At 39.1% G+C, this 24,700-nt stretch overlaps 1 protein-coding gene across 4 annotated transcripts in view; it reads right to left on the bottom strand.

Annotated features, from left to right (window-relative positions):
- Positions 1-24,700, bottom strand: part of LRRC56 (leucine rich repeat containing 56) — a 62,196-nt gene that overhangs the window by 12,191 nt on the left and 25,305 nt on the right. For 3 of the 4 annotated variants that reach the window (XM_032748722.3, XM_041716563.2, XM_032748720.3), the window contains 3 exons: positions 21,727-21,787; positions 4,373-4,469; positions 3,784-3,981 (listed from right to left, as the gene is read on the bottom strand). In XM_032748722.3, coding sequence (XP_032604613.3) covers positions 3,784-3,981; positions 4,373-4,469; positions 21,727-21,787 — 356 coding nt within the window. The remainder of the gene's footprint in view (positions 1-3,783; positions 3,982-4,372; positions 4,470-21,726; positions 21,788-24,700) is intronic. The other variant, XM_041716564.2, reaches the window with a different exon arrangement.

Raw genomic sequence — 24,700 nt, forward strand, 5'->3', positions numbered from 1 at the left:
TGATTTCTACTTGAATTGATCATGAAAATGTCCTGAGGACTGCAAAGACACGGCCTTCATCCAAAGGTTCCTTTGTTGCTGACCCACTGAAGGCTTTGCCATTTGTCTTTGTTATATTACGTGTAATGTGCAACAGCATAGAAGGCCACTGATGCCCATGGAAAGCCTGGGCTCCCTCAGCATTCAGCCATCTGTCTCCCTGCTTGTTGTGATTCTCTGGTATATTTCTCCTTGATAATCAGGTGATAGAAAGGCTTGAAAACATATTATGAGTGTTGCTACACCTACTGATGGAGAAAGAAAGAACACTCCTATGGATTGTGTTTTTAGGCACACAGTAAAAAAAGTATACAACAAGAGTGCACTGATAGTGGCAGAATACAAATGGACAGCCATCCAACAATTAATTGCTCCACCCAGGCAAATATTATGCTTTTCAGAACATTGCAAGAAATATTAGAAACCCTCACAAAGCCAGGTCCTCATTCAATACAGAGTGGTCATAAACAGAAACCTTTCTGTGGGGTCTGGCTGCTTGGATGCTCCTTCTCTCTGCATGTTGCAGCACTGACATGGGCAGAGGGAACTCACCAAATAAAATGTGCTAGTTGCTGTTAAGAGGCAGACACTAATTTTCTCAAACTAAATCTTTAATCTTAATTTAGAAATTGAGTCAACCATTCTCAGCTACAGCCAATTCCCAGCCATGTCCTGTTGGAGAGAAGAATCATGTTACACTCATGTTGCATTACAGCTACAGAGGCTGCAGACTTTATCATCAAGTTGTTGTTCTTGGTTTAGATAACAGGAGAAGATGAGCTCATCTGAAAATCAAATTACGGGGAGCAAACAGGCCATCTGAAGAAAGAGCAGTAAAGTTAGCTGGACCATTCTGTAGATTAAAAGTAAATAAATAGGAGAGCTTTTACAGGCCTTTAGCAAGGGCCAGACTACAAGAAGAAGCTTGAGGAATTAGATCTGGCCATCAAGGGCACACAAAAGTAAGCCCACATGTACTCTTTTCTATATGGCTTTTCTATGCACCAAAAAAATGCTAACATTCATTGAAATCAAGAAAGCAACCAAGTCCATGGAGAAGCTCTCAATAGTGAAGGGCAAGCCCCACTTTGTAACCACCTGAGAGCAAAGCATCTTCCCAGCACAGACACTGGGTGGGAGACTACAGCAAACTCACAGTCTGCCTCTGCTACACCTCAGTGTAAAATACACCATTCTGCTGATTCCCTGGTCATATTTGCATCTGCAACCACCAATGATCACTGAAGCTCCCACAGATATTCCTCTGTGGATACCCAGAACTTGGACTGCAGATAAGATAAAGGTGATACTATTGTCTGGGTGTTATCGCACACTTAGGGGGAGCTTAACAAAGCTGGGAAGAATGTATCACTGATAATGGAAACAACAACAAAAAATTGTAGAATTTACAGGTCACAAGGAAAGACAAATCAGCAACTCTGCTGAAATCAGTTCCCACTGGGTAAAAGGTAATTTTGACAGGGGAACATCATGATCATAGGCTCAAAAGAAAAGAAAGACTAAGAATGTAGACTAATTAGCATTAGAGGCAAGAGATAATAATTTAACCAATAGCATAAGAGAACTGTGTAGCCAATAAGCATTAATTCCTTTGTTTGCTAAAATGTATCAAGAATGAAAAGTTTTGATTTACACTGGAACCCTACCACCAAGAAGTCCAGGCTGAAGAATGATCAACAGGGATGCCACTGGATGCATGGGTAGTGACAATATTCTTCTCTATCCTCTCTTTTCTATTTCTTTTTATTTCGCTACCTCACATTTACTGTTCAATAAAATCTGTATCACTGACTTTGGCATAAGGTTTGCACCTTAATTCAGGCAGAAGCATCTCTCACTGATCAGATCTTAGCATCCACTTGCACAGGAGTAGAGACAGCCATTCTGCATGGAGAAGAGCAGGAGGGCACACCACCACATACCACTGCTCTTTGTACTTCCATTACGGGACAACATGCAGAGCATCACAAGGACTCATTTCACCTGAACAAGCCAAGGGAAATCTGACATTTCTCCATTACAAGTACACTTAAAGACTGAAGATGCCAAATACTCCAAAAACCCCACTTTCATTGAGCAGGAACAAGGGAGTAGAGTCAGACCTTCAGCCTTGTGAGGATATGCTGCACCATTTCCATAGTATGAAGCTATGATATAAAGTATCAGCAGCTGTATTTATCTCCCTGGGAGTAGAAAGAGTAAGCAGGCATGCCTTGTCCATCACAGGCATACCGTGATTCCTTACTGCAGGAATATGTTTTTCCTCTCATGATTGCATCTTCCATAAGGGAGAAATGTTCCAAAATGGATAAATTATTTTGGTTACAAGCAGTTACAGTGTGGTCCCTTAAGGATAATTTCACCAGTTCAAACTAGAAAGGCAAGTATATAATATTTTCTTTTTAATTCCAAAGAGGAAAATTATGAAAGCTAAAGAGCTACCTTCCATGGCCCCTTTTACTGAACAATAAGATCAAGCCAACAGTTACATCTGAAAAATGCTATTAACTCACACATTTAAGAAATGCCAAGATTTAAAATATGTCTATTGCATGATTGAGTTTTAGTCTTAGCACCTGTTTTCAAGTCTAAGTCCAGAAAAAATATCAAACCCAACCTTTCAGGCAAATTAACAGCATGACTTCTTTAAAATACAGAGGAAAGCTATGGAATTTCAGTTGCAGTGGGATAACAGCATCAGCTCTGATTTTGGACCCGCATTATCAGCTGTTTGTGGTGCCATTGGGAATTGCACCATCCTTAGTGAGACCTGTGTTTTACATAACTCTGTGTGTGCCTGTAGACCTTCCAAAAGATCTGGATGGCAATATGTTGGTATTTTAATATCCCAGCAATGTTTTTTTATGAAGCAGGAGAAAGTCAAAGAGTGTAATACAGCTCTGAGGCTGTTCATGTAGAATTAGATCTCCCTTGCTTTGCTTGTTGAGTGCCCTGAAACCCAAATCAGATCATGTATTACTGTGTTCTCATCTTTGTGACAAAAGCCTCTTTCATGCTTTCAACAAAATACCTCAGCAGAAATTATTCTATTATTTTAGTATGTAAGAGATGAATCACTCTATTTTGTATCTTCAGCTTTTTCTGAAGGTCTTCTTTGTAATTTGATTTTAAGCTTTCAGGGGAAAGGGTAACAAGCATTATAGCTTTTCCTAGTTACCTCAAGCACTGTTTTTCTGAGGGCCCAACATCTGAGCATGGTGGCATTGGAGGACTTGCTTTTGGACTCGAGAGCTTCCAAAAGAAATGCAAAACCCTCAAAAACTGGTGTCTCACCACAGAATCAATGAATGGCTGGGGTTGGAAATGACGTTTTAAGATCACTTAGTCCAGCCCCTCTGCTAAAGCAGGCTCACCTGGAGCAGGTTGCATAGGATCATATCCAGATGAGTTTTGAGTATCTCCAGGGAAGGAGACTCCACAGCCTTTCTGGGACACCTGTTCCAGTGCTCATACTCCAAGAGAAGAACTTTTTCCTCATATTGCTGGGAAAAAGGCCTGAGTCTTTACTAGCAGTCTTGTGTTTCACTTGTGGTCATCTTGGAGACCATACTGATGAGACCCACAAAATCAACATGGGAAATGCATCCATGCCATCATTTAGAATGATGCAATAGGAAGATGCAGAAATGTTTCTCATTTCCAACTCACAGTTAAAAAGTACTGACAGAAAAATAACACAATACGTGCAAACCAAGCCCTCACCTCTGCAGATTCTGCATTTGGCTTCAGGCAAATAAGGTTGCCCTCCACTGTCAGGTGGCTTAGCTTGCAACAAAGTCGCAGGTACTGCATCTGGTTGATGTCCTCAATATTGTTCCCTTCCAGGTCCAAAACCTCAATGTGATCCAGCCAGGTCAGCTGGCACAGGTCAGAGATATTGTTGTAAGCAATGTAGAGTTCCTCAGCAGAAGTAAATAGAATAAACATGTAAACCATGGGCTTGCACAAGTAACACCAAAGCTTTGCAAAATCTTTTTTAATATTTGAAATACTACGTGTCACAGGATGAAACTAGCAAGGTAGTGAATATTTTATAAAGTATGGCTGTTGCAGCCTTAAATAACATGAGCTAATTTAGCTACATACTACTTTAGGGTACTCAGGATCAGACCTGAAGGCTACACCTCATTTTAAAAAGTTATATTGTAGCATCTTTTAAACTAACTCACCCAATTCAAGGCATCAAACCAAAGCCAGCCAGAAAAGCAATGGGTGAACAGAATGAAGACTAAAAGTAAAGAGTATCAAGTGAAGGTAGAGCTGAGATTTGGCAGGACACATCTATACTTACTTTTAGAGAGCTGCAGGAAGAGATCCCGTCTAAATCTGAGAGCCCACACCGAGCCATCCACAGGACACAGAGATGGGACAATGAGGTTCCAAGATCCCTTATAAAAAACAATTCAAGCTCTATTTGAATGAGTGAAAAAATTCAAGACTTGCTTTCTTTTTCCTAAGACTAAGCCACTGCTACTTCCTTCAAATCTCCCATTGTTTACAAGATATTCCATTAAAAAAGTTCACTCTTGAAAAAGGGGAGTAAAATTATACTCCTTTTTACTTATCCCACTATCAGCTTTGTTCTTGTATGACAACATGCCACCTCAGCCCTGTTTGATTAGGATTATTCCAAGAGCTACATCATGGAAATTCTGCCATAAATCACAGGCAATTGCTAAGAATTAGCAGTTTAGGGGTTGTCTTACACTGGCATCATTGGCTGTACTCATATAACCCAAATTAACATATCTGAGCTGACTGCATGGTCAGTCTCATTCTGTCCCTCTTACAGAGTTACTTCTCTTCTGATTTTGCAGTTAAAAGGAATAACTTGTGCCAAAAGCATTTTCTGAATCAGCAGAAAATTATAATCCTTTCCATTCTTTTCACACCCTTTGGGTGTAGCAAAATATCAATAAGGGATCATTTATATGAACTTTAAAGTTTCTGGTAATAACTCAGAAAATCACATACTGACCTACTTGAGTCCACACACATGTAATATCCCCCTGACCATTACAGTGCTGCACAATACAAAGACAACACAAAAAGGGTGGCAAATCAAACTGAGGGCGCAATCACCTGCCATCTTTGGTAACATTAAGTTGCATTAAGCCAGTAGTGTAACATAAACAAAATACAACACTTTATCAAATCCCAAACCAACCAAAGCTCAGAAACTTTTGACTGTAGCCATGATATCTGAATATCTGAATACTAAAGAAGTAACCAGGGGTAACTAAATTCAAAGACAGTTTATCAAAGGAGGTAGAGACTAGCATGGAGTTCACAGAAACACAGTAATGGCTGAGTTGGAAGGAATGTCATCTTGTCCAACATCCATACTCAAGTTTCTCAGGCTCACATAAAAAGCTAAAATAGTTCTCAAATAGAGATTATTGGACCTCAATATTTTGGATTAGCCATCTCTCACAATATTCATTCTTATAATACAGAGAGTAGTAAGTTTTCTACAGAAAATTGCAGAAGACAGAAGTCATGGGAGACCTTGTAATCTTGAAATATCAAGGTAACAGTTGTGCCCATGTCTTCTCTTTGTGGATGACAGGGAATGAAACCAGCTTTGCATTGCCCTCTGAGAGCCTCATGCAGCTTTGGTAGAGCTTTGCAGCAATCCCCTGTAGTCAAGCTGCCTGCTTCAGGGATACTGGGCATCCAGCCAGTCCCAGAGGTCAGAAAGGAGTGCTTTTATGAGTGGGGATAGACACATTCTCATCTGTATTTTTTATTGTTTCTCTACCATCTGAATACTTGGGAAGGGCCTTGTCAGGAGAAAGAAGCCTGTGTAAGCCTGAATAAAGGATAAGTACAAGGAAAAATATCCCCAGGTGCCTCTCTTCTGTGAGGGGCCAAATACAGGGAATGAATAGAAGTTTTTAGGTGAAACTGGGGGTTTTCACCCCTCTGTCTCTTAGGGACTGGTATGTCCATGGGCATCACCCAGACCTATGCGACTTCATTCATCCTCTACCACTGCAGGGGCTACAGGCACTTGGTGCCTCTAATTACTCCTTCCCTGGATGCTGCCCATTTAAATAAGCTCACAATGGATACACCACACAAGGTGTTTATGTGACATCTTACACCTTTTGAGGAACAAATAGTGCAGCTGACTCAACGGCCAGAACTAAGCAAAAAAGAAATATCTCAGTCTCATTGAACATCTCTTTCTATCTAAGGCTACTCTTCCCTTGAAGAGAAAATTCTCTACTGATATGAACCACAACACCTGCAGTAAATTTTGTGCATCCAGGAAGCTTGCCTCTAGTGACACAGGGATAAAGAAAGCCAAATTCATATCACCACATCCCTGGCCTTGCACAAAATCTTCCAGGGTTTATTTATATTGTATATATTTTCTAAATAAAACAAAAACTAGTTCTAAGGCTTCCTTAAGGAACAGATGCCTCCCAAAGTAATATTTACTGAAAATTTATTATTAGATTTGCAAGCTGCATGCCTATAATAAGAAAGAAATTAAATTAAATTACAAAAACAGAACCTACCATGAAGCAAGACCAACAGACTCGTAAACACAAATATGACATTAGGAAGAATGTGAAGGGATTGCACTGCTCATTTCATGACCCTCTTCAAGCACTGATGAGATTTTCAAATTTTGGGCTAATTTTGGTGCAGAATTTTCTCTTCTGTAAACCACTGAACAGAGATGAAGGGAAGTAGTCATTCTCATTTTTGTGTCATTGAAACAGTGCTTCTGACAGATGCTCTGTTTATTAGCCCAGCAAAACTGAAGACAATCCTAACGTGGTTACTCTACATATGGTAGAGTAAGATATGGTGAATTGACTTTATTTCCATTTTTAATTTGTCTTGCATTTTTAACTGAAGGGTTTTTGCCACAGAAGGAGATTGCAGTAATATGCTTGTTCCTAATATTTCTCTGTCAATATAAAGAATGCCAAAGCAAAGCAGAGGATTAATTCCCAAGCAATTTTCACACAGGGCCCCAAGAACAATTATTCCCTCTAGTCCTTGATCACTCCATGCATTTGTGGAAGTAGTTCCCTGCTCACACTCAGAAGTCTAGGACTTCCAGAGTTAAGTCCTATTTCTTTTTGTTTGTCACGGTTTTCTGTTCCAGAGGTGGCTGTGGGTAAACCCAGTGCATACAGACAGGGTCAGTCCCTACTCACACTGTGTGCTAGTTCATGCATGGTGCAAACTCATTAGGAATTATTAGCTAACAAGTCCTTAAAGCATTCTCCTGCTGTGCACACAATCAGAAGACCCTAATTGAAATGATTTCTAAAGCCTACTTACCTTACTCTTCACAATTTGTGCTACTAAGTTTAGTCTCAAATCCATTCCAGTTTCATTCTTGGGTTGCAGCTCTGACTCTCCTACAGCTAACTGACATGAGTCAGGAGTAGCACTTTCAATGTTAATACCAATCAAAGTTGATCAGTATTTGTATTCCAGACAAAGGAATTAGGTTGTACATCCCACGTCTTGGGTACTTGCAGAAGGCCACTGCATGCTTGCAATGCAACCCAGTGTTTGATAACAGGGTCTTGTTATTAAAAACAAAAAGCTTGATCAGACACTTCAGAACAGAAAAAAATATGGAAGCTAATGGGGAAGTGGTTTCTTACAAGGCTGAAGTTGGCTGTCCCAAAGCTCATCTTTAACTCAAGAAACAAAATACTAAGAAAGCATGAACTTTGTTGCACTGTTTGGTATGACTTGGCCCAGTTTTGCTATCTTGTTTCAGGGAAGAGACTTAGCAGCCCAAGATACCTCTTCTCCTGCCCCTCAAGAAGGGCACCTCAGCTCTTACGAAGAGCAAAGGACTGCCACCTCTCCTTCCCTGCTAATATAAAGGCAGTGAGAAGAGGCAAAAGGACTTTTTCCCCTTTGGGCTCTACTGCAGAACCAAATTCCTCTTGCTGACACTGGGGTCATGCTAGCTGCTAGAGGAGCCTAAAATTTTGGATCATGCAGTCACATTTTGGCCCTGCAGGTCTCTGCTCCTGCATCTGTAGTGAGTCATCCCCAGTCAGAGATGTTATCATAGCAAAGTACATCTGCAAACATTTTATTCAGTAACTAACAAACTAATCTTTTGGAAGCAGCATGACTCATGATGCAGCATCAGAGAAAATTCCCTTGTTAATTACTATAGAGATAATTGCCCTTGAGAGCATGGCTGCTGTAAGGTGAAACAGCAATGTAGCTCAAAGCAAGCTGCTCCTCACAACTGCACACACCTGCATTTCTGAAAATTCTTCTGAAATACTTTAGCTGGTAAGACAAGAACTTAAGAGCTTGCAAGAGATGGGAGTGTCTCCTCTGGGATCAGCTTCAGAACATCTGGCACATCCACCTTGGAGGGGGTGAGAGCAAAGTGAGGAGTTGTTTGAGCACACATGACCACCATGGGCGTGTGTGTACACACAGACATGTTTTCATTTATGTTAAGTGCAGAGTGTGACATCTGCCCAAATGGGGGAGATGCAACTATCGACTTTTATTGAAATCTTAATGGGAATCTGCACTCTGATAATGATTTACTAGGGTAGACTATTTTAACGTAATAATAAACTCTTAATAACAATTTATCAGGGCAGAAAGAGAAAATCCACTATACTTATACATGCAGTGTAACAAAACTCTCCCCCCAAAATAATCATTGACCAAGGCTGAAATTAATGAGACACATCTCAGAGACGAGGATTCTCCTGTATTGGGCATGGTATAAACATACAGAAAATTACAGCACCTATTCCAAAAACAGAAAGTAGGATTGAAAAGTTTGATGGCTGAAAGGAAAAAGATGAGACTGTACGAGACTGGTGGCACTTGGTCATAAGATGTAGCACAGGAGTGCTCCAGTGATGTGCAAACAACAAAGAGCTTATAGAAGGAAAGAGAAAACACTGCAGAGGAAACATAGCTCCCATTAATACAATGAATATTCCCAATCCAGTGGAAAAGTATCCCGTCCCAAGTGATGTGGAAGCTGGGAACTTTACAGGAAAGGCAAAGAATTAATAACCAAAGACATTATATATCCTGCTCACCCCTGCTATGGTTCATTCAAGACAGGTTTGAGCCAGAGAGATGGAGCATGGGGTGGGGACGCATACATCATAACCTTTGATTGTGATAAACAGAGGATTACAGCCCCTGAAGCTGCCAAACCAGAGTCCTCCTGAGTAATTACTCCACATGTGCTCCTACACACATGCTTGCCTGCAAAACATACACTGAATATCAGATCATGTTTTTAGTATCTCAAAGTGCCAAGAAATCAACATAGAATCCCCTAATTTCATTTTTAACCCTAAAATGTGAATTTATAATTGACTTTTGAGGAAATAATATTAATAAAGCAAAGGGTTTGAAGCCTGTGTTCCAACTATCTCAAAATAACTGCTGCAGGATGGGAACTCATCAAACAGTCCAGTGCTTCTGTGAGGGTCTTGGCAACACCCTCCCCACTTGTGCACAACCATTTAGTACTTTTTCCCATGAAATCTGATGCTCCCATCTTGTCATCACTCCCACAGGCTGGGGAGAGAGCAGAGGGGCAATGAACGGTTTGGCTCATAGCATCTTGTAACAAGTTTGAGAAATAATTTGTTCTTCCATTAATCCAACATTCTTGTTCTTCAGGGACTGATTTGATCCAGCCAAATTTTTACTGGATGAATATCAGACCTACAGAGCCAAATTCTACTCTTGGTTTCACGACAATAAATCCTGAATTGCTCCACTGAGCTCAAGCTACCCAGTAAACACAACAGCAAAACCCTGAACACATTCATCAGTTTGAACCCCATTGTTTGTTCTGGAAGTCAGTTTTGAATAATTTACCTAGAAATAAAGCACTAAATCCATGGAGCTTGCAAGAAGTATCTCAAAGCACACCTGCATCTGTTGAATAAATCTTCAGAAAAAATACATCTAAAATAGCCATTGATGCAGATTTTATTTATTTTAAAGATTGCTCTGAAAATGAATGAACTGGTAAACAGAGAAATTTAGATTGTAAGAGAGTGACCAAGCTACAGTCTTACAAAATAAAGGAATAAAAGAATCCCATCTCTGATCTACAGAAATCAAGTGGAATTTATCAAGCTGCACTGTGATAACATCTACATGGTCAATGTCAGCACACAATGGTTTAGTTGTACAGATAATTCTGACATATGAAACAAAAACTTTTAAAGCCTGAATGTTCTTTAAATCAGTAACATATGCTCTAATAGGAAACTTTCATAAAAGTTTCATTGTACTCACAAATAGCTGTATTCAAAATTGTAAAACTGATTGTATGCATGTGTTCCTCGTACTTGATCAAATCCATGACACAGCCCCCAGCTCTGCAAGCAGTGCAGAAGCCATGTCCTTATTGTCCCTGCAGTGTCCTTTACAGTTGAACAAATGTCATGTGAATGTGATGACCTGCCTTGCTTTGCAGCATTACAGTCTTTGCTGGTTTTGTATTCACTCTTCAAAATTCCAGTAGCAATATGCTGAGAACTGTTGGCTTGGTTCTCCTCTGTCCCACATCTTACATCACCATGACACACAGGTTGCCCTTAGCATCTTAAGCTCCCTTGTGCCAGAGTGAACCATGGCACAAGGTGCAAGATAACAAGGGTCAGGGTCTCATCTTTTGCAGCCAGAAGGCCACTTTTAGGCTGAAATATCATGAAAATGTAGTACCTAATAATTTGGTCTCATTCTGCCTTCTGATATGTGCAAATTTTCAACAGAAAGAGTTCCTAATCCTGTTGAAACATGTTGTTGGAGACTTCAAAAACTAAGCGAAAAGTGAGTTTGCTAGGCAATTTTTAAATACATCAGAGGAAGGCTAGCTTGTTTTAGGCTGACCGTAAGCATGCATTTACCAAATGTCTTCTTAAATAAAAATTGTGTCTGTGAAATTCTGTTTTCATAACTCCATTTTACATGCAAATGAAGAATTTCTGAATGAACAAAAAGTTATTGTTGCCAAAGGCCTTTGCAGTAGCATGTCTCTGTTGTCCCAAATTTTTGAGGCAACCTTACTATGAATAAGAAGCTGTTTTCAAAATGGGCTGCAGTGCTAATGCCCCTGGCAATATTTCTCCCAACAAACAAATTTCACTGTTTTATTCTAGGGTTGTGGGGGTTTCTTCTGTTTGTTCGTTACTTGTGTGTTAAGTTCCAAGTTTGGAAAGGGGCAAAGATCTCATATATTGCTTTTTTTAGCTGTGGACCTCTGCTGTGCACTTCATTGACAGCAAAATGGGTGTCTGGGACGAAATGCAACTGCCTGGTACTGCACCAGGGGTAAATGGATCAGGGACAACATTCAAGGCGTCATCCAGCCTGTGACTCTGCATTTTCGTCTTTGTTATGCTGAAGGGAGAGACACCTGCCACAGCTTTTGTGGGCCTACTAAGAAAAATCACAATTATTAAGGAGTCACATGCTTTTGGCCAGCATTTTCACTGAAGCAAAAGCCTGAAAACAAGGACAAGAAACTACCTGGCTACAGCAGCCAAAACCACAAACTATCCAAGGCAGTTTGGCTGTTTTCCAGGACAGGAGCCAATGACCACTCTGATGGTCCTGATAGGAGTAATTGAGCTCTGCCATGGACACATCTGTGGCCATGCTTCAATCAGAGACACTGCACAGAAATCCCTGTTGCATTAACACCAGTTCCCACCACCCCCTGCCTCCCCCACCACTGCCGCCAGGCAAGGATGGCATCTGGATATAGGAGATGACAACAGATGAAAAACCCAAACCTAATGATATATATCTCTGGGCTATTTCTGATTTATAACTTTTTCACTTGTCATTGTTGCTTCTCATTGCCTCATTGAAACCACTGTAGCAACTGCAATATTACATCAAGCACTATATTACTTGCAAGAACTTTGTTTTCCATGTCAGATTATACCTCATTTAAACAAAAAGTGATTTGTGAGACCAACAGGAGAGAGATATTTAGAAGTGAGAGTGCATCCACTTCTGTAACTCGTCATAGTTGTGCCTAAGGTAACTGAGCTGCTTACTTCTGTTAAAGTTAATACACATGAAATGTAGCTTTAATTTCAAGTGCTCTCATTTTTAGATGCTGTCAAAAAAAAAAACCTAGAGCAGAATAATGGGCTTGATCAACGCTGATGGAATCAGGAACAGCAATTCCTTAACACACGAATATACAACATGTGTGGGAAGGATAACGTAATTTTGTGTTAATTTCCTTTTGATCATTAAAACTGCTTGACAGCTTAGTTATTGCTGTAGCCTTCTCACAATGAAAGAACAGTTGCTCTAACTCAACTCCAACAATCTGAAAGGAATAGAGATTGCCAAGGTGTGGTCCTGTCGAACAAGACTTGCCCTTTGACTGCATTTTTTCCACCCTACTTCAGCTCCCACCCTTGGCATAAAGCTGCACCCCAGAGAAACTGTAGAGACCCAACACATTGTGGTTGCATCCTAATGGGTACACTACATTTTCCACAAGACCAAATGGATTTTCAAATAGGAATAAGTTGAGACACATAGTAAATAAAGCTCTCACACCCACAGATCCATTGCCCCTCAGTTTACTAACAGTTCCTATAACTTTGGCAATTGCTCATTCTCACTGTTGAAAGCTTACATATAAAAAAAAAAAAGAATAATGAAACTGTGGTTACAGAATGAGTTACTTACATTCTTACATTTAAGAATTGAATCCCACAGTGCTTTGAAATTTCCTGCATAAATAATTTTTCAGTCTCCCACATGTTGTGTGCCTGTTTCACAGTATGTTCCAGGTCTGAACTTTGGCAGAGTAAGACAGATATATTCCAACTTTGCTTTAATATAGATCTCATCCTTCAAAATCAACACTTAAAACTTCTAATGCTTCAGGGTAAGCAGAAGGAATATTCTGTAAAAGATCCAAATAATCTGACAGATTGATACATACCACCAAAAAAAAAAAAAAAAAAAAAAAAAAAAAAAAAAAAGGTCCCTGAAACATCTTTAAAACATCTTTTTCTGTGTATCAGATCAGAAAAACTGGAATTCTAGGTTAATTGACCATATACAACTACAGAATTGGATCAACTTGGAGGTAAATTTTTGTCATGGAAATGGCTATAGAGTTTCCACGCTAAAAAAATATGGTACTTGAAATATTGCAGAAGTGGGTTGACATGAAAACCCAGAGAGAAAATGTAATTCAAAGTGATTCAGCCTAAATATACAATGGTGGAAATGCAGGTTCTTGAGATTCTTTAGATCAGGCACATTTGTATGACACTAACAACTTCCTTCTGAGGCTGATGGCCATATCTTCCTTGAAACTTTTCCTGTCTTTCTTTTTTTTATCTGTGTATACATCTAATGAGAAAACAAAAAATAAAGAAGATTGCAAGAAACAGATACAGGTACAACTTGAACCTGTGAATAGCAGTTGATTTCCTCCAAACTTCTTTCCTCTCTAAGCCTCTAATGTTCACTACAGATTTTGACAGGCTTGTCTCCATATGTTCAGAGTCAAGACTTTTTCCTTAAACAAGAGCTTCAAGTGAGATTTTCTGCACTTGTACTGGCCTCCAGACGTTCTTTCACAACAAACAAACAAGATGCAGAAGAGAAGCTTGGGGGACCTCAAAGCTCAACACAGGATTACTGAGACAGGACCTTATAGATTTCCCTACTGAGGGTGTTACTACAAGAGAGCCTCAGCATCTCCTTCACAGCCCACCAGTTGACATCCCAAATCTGCTGCAGGTGTGTTAATTGGATGTAGATCATCTTGACCTTGCTCTTGAGGCAACTGTAGCTGCAACACTAAGCAAAGTAAACCAAACCTCCCTAAATTCTTGCCTGTGAAATGAAATAGTAGAAAGTGGAGTGTTAGGATTGTGAGGCTGATGAAGTTCAAACCAGGAGATGCCACAAATGGTCTTGCAAACTCATAATCTTTCCTAGAACTTCTGTTACCAAAAGTGTCGGTGGCAGGTTTCATTGTCAGACCTTTGTGTTCAGGTTCTTATCCCAAGAAGAACCCACAGTGCAGCATATGGCAAAGGGTGAAGAATGTGCATGCATTATACCTGCTGATGAAATCACTTCACCTCCTAAAACACAAAGGCATTTCAGTATTTATTTCTTGCAGCTATTGAAGCATCTGAGAAATCTGATGCATCCCTTAAACACCTCATGATAGAAGGATAAAATTTTGCCTCACAGAAAATGAGGAACATAGCTAGAGAAAAAGAAATGCACATGTATTTTAAGGGAAAAAAAGCAACAGGCCCTTTGGGTGCAGCAATGTGTCTGCAGAAAATAAGAACAACAATATCAACTCCTTTGTGGAGAATGTCCTATAGAAATTACATAATGAAACCGATTGTACACTGAAACTCTATCTATTTATTCATTTTTATTCCTCTCATTTGGCAGTTACAACTGACAAATACAACCATTAGCATAATTTCCTCTCCAACCTGATTCCTTACTTTTTTTAAAATCAGCATTTACCTTGCATTCCAAGAACATATTTTCCCATTGAACATAATTGTTTTCAATAAAAAAAAATCAAACAAGCTGCGGAGAAGCAATTCCCGTGTAGGAGAGAATCAAAACAACCTACAAACCCATTAAACTAATGCTGATTATTTTCTTATTTCCATAAAGACAATATTTTCACAGCTAGATACTGCTCAGGAAGGAGGCACCCAGCTTGAGCTGTTTTTTGTGTTATTGTGCCACAATTAAATTCCTCTAAGGATCCAAACATCTGGGACTCTGCTGTGGGAAACCCAGGGCTGAGCCAGTGAGGAAACCCTGTCTGTGTGAGTGCGGGGTGTGCAGGGAGCCAAGAGGGACACCCCTGGGGTCACTGGAACCTCTCACTCTGAAGGGGCCTCAGTGGCAGCAGCGAAAATCTCGGGTGGCGTGAGTGTTTCTGTCAGAATGGCTCCTGGGTGGTGAGACAGGAAAGCTTCCCTAACAGTTCCACTGGCAATGGGCTAATTACTGATAGGCTAATTACTGTTGCTTCCCAGCCCAGCCTTGTTCTTTGGTGTTTCTCACACCATGATTATAACAGTATTTTTCTCATCACTGCCTAAAATGAATATTTAGGTGTAAATTTTCATATGTGAACCCTGACACTGACAGCTGAAACAGAGCAGCTGCAAACCGCCTAATAGTCAGGCATGTAAGTACTTATTTGCTGGCAGAAATCTACTAGTTAATACTGACAGTCTTATTTATCATATCCATCCAGAGCATATAAGCAAGATCATGATACCATTAGGCAAAGCTTTATACACAACTCATTCAGAAGACTGTCTGCCCAGGATAAAATAAGCAATTGAGATGGAAAATACGGCATATTTATACAGCTAACCCAGGAGCTGAGCTGTATTTCTTTTTAAGACCTGGTTGAGCTGGATAGGGGCAAGGCATGAGAAAATATCCTGAAAGGAAAGGCCACTTCTTACCAAATAAACTCAAAGTGGACTGCCTATTCAGATACTGGGCAGAGAAGGAGCACAATTATATAATGGGCTTGTCTTACCTTGCAGGAGTTTACTGGCAGTCTTCCTGCACACATTAGCTATTACTTACTTACTTTGCTTTTTCACTAGCCATGTTCATGATGCAAAAAACATTGCTGTGGTCTGTGGTGATCCTCTGATGGTTTTTATGCCCTGCATTGCACGGCAGTCACAAAATAGAAACATGATAGAAGTGTCCTGAGAGAGGAAACCTGCTGCTGTGGAACTGCTCAAATAACAATGAGAGCAGATCCTCTCTGCTCTATGAGGAGAGAGATGCACTGCACCCTCCTCACCAACCCTGCCACAGCCAGGAGACTCAAACCTGGAGCTGCAAGGGCAGGCCCTGCCTCATCATCCCCTTCCTTACAGGTACACCCTGTCCCTGGCAGTCTGAAACAGAAGGCAGGGGAATTTCGGCTGGGGAAGGCTTCAGAAAAGGGGTGCTGATACTGAGAACCATGGAAGGACATTGCAAGGCCACAAACTTGTTTTGGTGTCCTCTGTGCTTGCTGCAGAATGGAACCCAAGCTCCATCTGTGCATTTGTACAGAAAAAGCTCAGCTTCCCTTGCTGGGGGATCAGCCTGTCAGATTCCCTGATATCTAAGGTCACAAAGACACATTTTCTTCTTTGGGCACCTGACCAAGTGAAATTAAACCAGAGGTCTACCCGGGACAGATAAGTGGTCAAAGCAATCAGATTTCCCTAGGGCCAAAGGCAGACAGGCTAATTGTGCTTTTCTGAAAATAATCCACTCAACTAAAAGATTCCATATTTCTGTCCCAAAATCATTACATTTTATCAATAGTATGAATATCTTTAAAACCATCAATGCTAAATAAAACTTGAGGTCACAGCACTTTTGCCCAGGTTTGTAATACTCCCAGGGATCTGCAGGCACTAATACAGAGAAGACTCATTAATACAGAAATTAGGATTCCATTTAAATGCTTTCCTAGCTCCTGGAAAGCACTCAAAGTTCTCAAAGAACATTTTATTAAGATAGACTTCATAGCAACTTTAACTGCCGGAGGACTGAAAGTCCTCCAGCTACACAAAAGAATTAACAGGAACACTTCCCACAGAAACTAGCCTGCATCTGAAATGAAATGATTTCCCCATCCTGAAATGTGAATATGAAAGGAAACAGCGATGCTTTGGGTGCTGGAACAAGGCTATGAACTGATTCACCCCAACCAAATCAGAGCAGTGGGTCTCTGACTGCATGTGTAAGAGTAACCTAAAGCAAGGGCTCCCTGATTCCTTGGTAAACACAGTAGGAAACTGCTATAACACATCATAACTATATATGTATATATATAAAACATCATTAACTATATATGCTATGTATGTGAATATATAGCACATGCTATAACTGCTATAAATACATCATATCTTGACAAACATTTGCACCTGCAACGCAAACTGAATTGATTTTAGAAACGGTTTGGAGATTTTTAAATATCACAACAGCAATGCTGATCCTTGTTGCACAAAACTCATTGGTTTTACATGTGATATCTATGTACCTCTGTACACATTACTATACAATAAACATAGTAATCCAGTAATTGCCAAAGATTAGAAATGACAAGCAGAAGAAAAAAGAGAGAAAAAAAAACAGAGGGTTAAAAAAAAAAAAAAAAAAAAAAAAAAAAAAGTGAGGCAGGAAAAGAATAAGTAAAAATGACAAGGAAAAAAAACAAATTCAGGGGAATGATGTCCCCATGTTCCTCTTGTTTGAGTAAAAACTATCCAGAAAATAGTTGGTGCCTAGACACATTATCAACAGTACATCAAATTTTGGGGTGATCAGTGTCATGGCTTAGTCTTATACAAGATAGTGTAACTTGACCCAGATCCAGCAAAGCAATTGGACCAATGTTTAATTTTCAGTTTGTGAGCAATGCCACTAAATGCAAACTTCTTGTAGCTTTAAAAACACAAGGTATTTTATTTCCTTAAACTCTTTCTTGGGTGAAAAGGAGGTTTATTGCTAAGTTAAAATACCTCAAGATCCTGATTGAAGTCTCAAAAATATTTTTAAACATTACTTTACAGCCCTTACCTTGAATTAAGAAAGAATTAGTTTGGCTCTGGTTTCTTACAGTCATAAAATAATCAGCAAAATCTTTACTCAAATCACTTGGCTCATATTTACAGCTACTTTTTTTCCACAGCCAAGAGGGCTCAAAACATTTCAAAATGTGAATATCAAGACTCCTGTGTTGCTAGTGTTGTCTCTGGGATCTGGTGTTAAAAAAACAAACCAAACGCCTAAGGCTCATAAAAGCATAAGTATTGTTGACTTTGAATGTACTCTGCACCTTGTTCATTTGAACGTCCTGAGGATTTTACTGACTGAAACAGACCAAGATTACTTTCCTTTTGTTCTGGGGGATGCTTCTGCAATAGTGCAAGACCAGTTGGAGAACTGCAGCAATGAAATGTCAACTCAATCTGGATGAAGAGAATCTGCTTTCCTTTCCCTGTATCCTCCACACCCACTTTTGTCCCCACACTTCGCAGTCTCTGCATTTCATCTCACTTAAAATAAAACAGCTTCTCTCTGTTAGAAGCAGATGCTTGAGAAGCCCTGAGAGTAGATCACTCTCCTGCTGGCTACAATGTGTGGTGTTGAATGGGAGGAAATGAACTTCAGCTGCTGAAACAGCTTCTTCTGGAATCTTATGGGAACCACATCCCAGGATTCCCCTATCTGATTTAGAAGCCCTTTCATAACGATATCTATCTAAACATTTTTAAACAGATCTTTTCATTCATCCCTGAATTGAGAATAAAAGCAATCTGATTAAAAGAAAAATACACAGGCTACATGCCAAAGCAGAAGTAGTAATTCATGGGATTGGAAGATGGTTCTTCTACTGGAAGCATTTCAAAAATGAAGACCATGGCCATCACAAAAAAAAAACCAAACCCAAACAAACAAAACAAACAAACAAAAAAACCCCAAACCCAAGCAAAACAAACAAAACCCAAGACAAACAAACAAACAACACAAAAATACCAGAAAAAACAAACAAAAAAAAATCCCCTAAAACCAGCAAATTTGAGCAGGCACTCTTCAGAATAGGCTTGACTTTTCATCCTTTGTTATCAGTTCATAAATCTAGAATTTCTCAGTTGCTAGCAAATGTGTGAAGGTCACCAAACAAGGACATAATTAAGTTACTGTGATTTAGAAAATTAACAACAACATGAACTATTTTCTTTTCACAGTACACTGGATTGTCCAGAGCCATTCCCTTTAGCAAAGGGTCAGTAGAAAACCAAAACCCAGAAACAGCCAAGAAAGGAATTCCCTTTCAAACACCAAGATTTATTATCTGCAAATAACCTTGGATATATTTTCCTTTTGGATTAAATTAAATAGTTGATAACCATATGCTTTTGACATTTCAAGTATTCAAAAGTAATGCAAGCTTTAGGAGGACTGGGGAAGGACCATGAATTTACAAGTACGGTAGCTCAAACACATTCCCCATCAAAGGAATCACAACTTCTTGAGGAACTACCAGGAGAAGCCAATATGCAAACTCACTGCCTTAGCAAGCCTTGTGCTCCCATAGAAAGCTGTAATACAAGAAAACTTTGATTCTTCACTGCCAGAACGGGACTCCTTTGATTTCCACTGAACAGTGCATGGCAAGGCACACCTCAGCATCCTCACATCTTAAGTTCCTATGTGAGGTTGACAGGAATAAATACCTCAAAAAAATATCGGTAACTAAAGTCAGGATGATAAACCTTCATTTTGACACCTACCAAACCAATTCTTCTTCCATTTTTAAAACGAAAAAAAAGAAAAAAATTTAAATTCCATTTCATCCCAAAATAATAAGATAATCCTACTCTGCAAGACAAGATGAAACAAAAATAAAGTGACAAAACACAAAGTCTCCCATCTTATTACCCACTCATGCAAGCACACTGACAGCCTTTTCTTCATAATGATTCACGAGAATATGCTTTTAGCATCCTAAGTATATACAAAACACCTTCTATATTTTTTCTGCTTTTCTGTCCTTGCCTTCTTTTCAGTAAATAAAACCAATCTTCCAGCTGGTCCTCAGAAGACATTTCCTATTATCTGCTGCCCATTTTCAAATTACAACTGCAATGATTCTGACCTTATGGCTGGCAAAATCTGTGGGAATTGTTTTCAGTAAGAAGGAAGAACATTTTTTTCTGTCATCCTCAAAAGCCTCATTTGCAAGGGTTTGGTTGAATAGAACAAAATAATCACTTTTTGGACAGAATTCAAATATCAACAAGATTAATTCAGAAATAAGATTCTGAATTTTGGAGTAAATGGCAGCAGCCTCAGGAATGGGAGCAGCTGTGTTACAATAGGTACAGCAGGCATCACTGCTGCTGTAGCAGCAATGCTGCTCTAATGGGCATTAAATTGACATGATGCAGACATCCAAAAATAAAGTTCAAGTACAAGGCTGTGATTGCATGGGATGTGCCCTTAAATGATCTGTGTTTATCAATGACAGATTGTCAAAGATGGGAATTAATAAAGCAAAGCTACTGCTGTAACTATATGGACTGCGTTCGTGTCTGGGAGAGCCAATAAAAGCCTTCTTCCTCTTTTACCTATTCCCTGGGAATTGCATTTAACTGCCACATAGAAGGAGCAGCAGGCAGCTTCTCCTGGGGCTGGAGTGCCTGGGAATCATCACAATATTAGATTTGATATCCAAGCCCAAACATATTTACATTAGAGTAAATTAAATCAAAACTTGAGACCAAGCATTACCTGCATCAAGGTCCACAAGGGTGTCAGGTCAAAGAAAATGGTTTGCCAGAACTTTACATGACAGAAATCACAGTCTCAGACTACAGAGGTGCAAAATACTGCTACAACCATGAGTCAAGCAGTTTAGTTTTCCTGAACAACATTGTTATATTCAGCACCAGCAGAGCTGATCAAAAGGTTTTCTGCTGACACATTTTAAGAGAATTTTGATCAAACCAAAAATCACTTTTAATATTTTGTTAATATATTGTCAAATTCTAATTTTTTTTCACCCACTATTTACTCCTCCATTGCAATAATCGAGCAATTTAATGCTTATGACAACTGTCAGTTGCTATTAAAATAACTGCAGCAATGTGGAGTCACCACTTTTACATGTTATGGATTAGAAGGCAAGAAAAACAAAATTTAGACTGCAGATATTTCATCTCATCACCAGAACAAGGGTAAATAAAATCAAACTGTATCAACTGTAGACACTTTAGAGAGACCAAGAAGAATTTATTGCCATTTCTAATGATGGAACATGTTCTCTTAAAAAGAACTGGCAAACCCATGACTTTTTGCCTCATGAGTTTAGCAGATAACCATACAAAGCCAGAGAGAATCCTGTTTAAAACAGGGCCTTTTACACAGCCCTTTTCTGATATGAACTGTGTTTTTCTACTTTGCATTAATTAGCAAGGGTCATACAGATATCAGCACAGGAGAGAGAAGACAGCTCTGCCTCCTCATTGTGATGGTTTTCACTTCTACCTTTCCAACCAACCAACTCCCTCCAGCTATCTGGGAGAAGATGTGATGTTTTCATGGAGCTCAGCAAGCCAGGGACCTGCAGGCTTCACAGCAGCTCTCATAAAACTTGCATTGATTTCAGTGAAGCCAAAGTGATTTTCATCAGCTGAGGAACTGGTCTGACCTGTACAGAACAGGCTACTGTGCACAGTAAAAGCCCAAAGGCTGAAACACTGAAATCCAAGCACCTCGACATAGATAAGAGGGGAACTTTTAGCTCCTTTCAAACGTGCAACAAATTTCCATGGACTTCAGCATAGCAGGAACTTCCCTGGTGGCAAACTAGGGCTCATTCATTAGCACCATTTCAGCTACACTGATTTATTCCAGATCCGGTCCTGTCTTTAAACTTCTGTGATAGTGCAGCATATATTCATGACCTAATCCATTATCACAGCATGGAGAAATGGAAGGAATAAAAGCAGCACAAATGAAGATTTTATAACTTAAATAAAATTGGGGGCTGTTATTCTTTATATTTATTTCATAGAATAATTAATTTATTACCTCACAGATACAAGCAAGCTATTGTTCAACTTCAGTTCTCTCAGATTAGGCAGATGCACACCTGTGGGAACAGAATATAGAATCACTTTACAGACCTGGGATTAGAGTAGAGGAAAATTCTGACAATTACAAGTTGAAACATCTAATTTTACAAGTATTTCTTAGCTGTTTCTGGCAGGCCTGTGCTGGATTTCTTCTAAGAAAATCAATTATTTCACTCAAAAACGATTTCATCCTTTGCATTTTTGAAGCATATATGTATTGTCTGCATGACTACCCAATTACAATTTTTGAACCCCTCACTGGAAATTCTGATATGGCACCTTGCCAGACAGACAACAAAAGAAACTGGCTGGATGTGTGACTGTTTTCTTTGGTCTGATTCCCCATCCTGATAGACTTTTAAGTGAGTGATACTCTGCAGAGCTACAGGGATACTTTAGAGTATAGCGTTCCATGACCTATTTAATGGCAAGTACTGATGGACTTACTGGATACACAGCCAAGAAACATTTCTTCAAAACATAACTTTGAAACAAACAGCAAACATATACAACAACATCTTTTATAGTACACAGGTCCCCCACATGCTACATTTTGCAAAGCATTGCTTACCTCTTTTAATTTTCTGGATACAATTGTTTACCATTGAATTGTACAAGTTTCATACCTATAAAACCCTCAGTATTCTGTTATTACTTTAATTAATGCTTTTTTTTTTTTTTTTTTTTTTTTTGCATCTCTGAGAGACATTTGCCTTTTTGATTCACTCTAAAGATATCTCTGAACCAAAATCATAGACCAAATCCCTCTGAGCTACAGAATAATTTAGACATAAGTTCAAGTCTCAGTAAGAATTTCTTATGGACAGTAGCAAATGCTTACCCATTCCCACTAGCAGAGTTTACTCAAGACTGGTGAGCATCCTCCAGTATAACATGCAACCATGTAGAAGTAATACCAATTTTAGACAATTTGCATCATTGCTAAAACATTAAAATGTGTTCTCAGCAAATATTTTTATGAGTTCTCTGAGTAATCACTGCCTGGCAAGAGTGATTTACCAATGTCCAGAAGGATACCAGTCGAGTCCTTTGCAAATGATAAAAAAAAAAGAAAGGGGAGTGGGATCTCAAAAGCAAAGAAAGGAGGTCACGTTGTTCATTCCCCAAAGAGAACAAGAGCATTTATGTCAAAAACATTTTAATAAATCATGTTTTAATAGAAGCATTATCTACATCCCATGTTATTTTGGAGTGATCATAATGCACATATTGATCTTCATGATGTACTCCAAGTATTTAAGTTCATGTCTCTTCAAAGCACTTTTGAAAATACAAAAAATTCAAAACACATTGTGCAAATTTTTAACCTTGTTTTTCAAGCACTTTCCACAATCCACAAAAATTAAGAACAAATTAGAACACTTAATGCTTGTCCTGCAGGATATGTTTTCTCATGTCAAACAAGTTTTATATGTTTATATGTATATATAGCAACAAAATAATTTGGAGTCTTGTTAGAGGAAATATTAGGATCTCTGTTAATTACTCACAGCAGTCATACTAGCTACTGAGCAAAGACTCCCTCAGATATAAATATATAAATCATGGCCTAAGAAATTCCTCCCCCCAACCCCACCCCGCCAAAAAAAAAATAAATCTAGACTCTAAAAAATTTCTATCTGCTTTCTGACAGGGACGGAAAGATTAAATGTCATGCCCTGAAGTGTTAAAGGAAAAAATGAGAGGGATTCAGTAGCCTCCCCAGTCCCAGCAGAAAACAGAGCGATAGTGCCAGGGATTCAGTCAGAGATGTAAAAGGGTTACCAAACAAAGGCTGTTGCAAAGCATTGCAAAGCAAAGGAGTTTTAAGGACTAGTGTTAAGCACAAGATTTGAATGAGGAGTCAAGAGAAATGGAGAGACTTGCTTAAGAAAAGCTTTTCACTGAATGCATTTAGGGTTGGCTCAGAAAAGAAGCAACTATTAAACGATCCAAAGAGGCCGAGTGACAGGCTGATAATACAATTCTCACATCTGGTTAGTTCATTATTGTAACTTGATCCTCCATCTCAGATATTTTTTGCACTTTGGCACAATCCATCCCCGGGAAGTTGTATAGTGTTACACTTTAATGTGTGGTTTAGTGGCTTGAAATAGAAGTATACAATGTGTGGTGGTTCAAAATTCTGCCAGCGATATTCTGCAATGTATTCCTGCAAGTCTGCAGGTTCTTCCCTCCTGTAAATTTTATATCAATATATAATTGTTCTTTGCTGCTAAGAATTCATTGTACCATTGATTTTGCTGGTTTTTAGAGTCCCAAATCCTTATAGATTAGAGACCAGAAGTTTAAATTAGGAAGAGAAAAATTATAAAATTAAGGTGGACAAGATACTTATCCCAATGTAACAGTGTATTTCTAATTTTCTTAATTTTAACCCTCATGGCATATTTCCTCAGAGCAAAGACACATGATACTAACATATAAAAATACTCTAAAGAACAACAGTATTAATTTCTAATATTAATTTTAGAAATACAAGTGGTAGATTCCTTATCCTGAAACTGCCTTCCTTTATGTAATTTCGATTTTTAAAAACAAGAATGGTCTACAGAAATGCTGATGATTGCAGGACAAGACTGAGAATTCAGAATGATGAGCAGTATTATCTCATCTGTCTACGATTCCCTTTCACTAAAGACCAGTTTTGTTACATGGCTCTGAAATTACTAACCACCAACAATGTACTAGTGTCAAACTATTCTACTCTACCAGTGGAACAAAACTAAATGAAAGGGCAGAAAGAAATCAAAGTGCAAGTTAGGTGAATAAAAGTGATAGACACATGCACTCAACAGCACTGCCTGAAGTGCTGCACTTCACAGGCAGGGTAGCAGTGTAGACATCTTTCCAAGGTGCCTTGGTACAGCTGGTGGCATTTAGAAAACTGAGTAGGAGCAAAGAGAAAG

Source organism: Taeniopygia guttata, chromosome 5, assembly GCF_048771995.1.
Source record: "Taeniopygia guttata chromosome 5, bTaeGut7.mat, whole genome shotgun sequence".
Lineage (NCBI taxonomy): Eukaryota > Metazoa > Chordata > Aves > Passeriformes > Estrildidae > Taeniopygia > Taeniopygia guttata.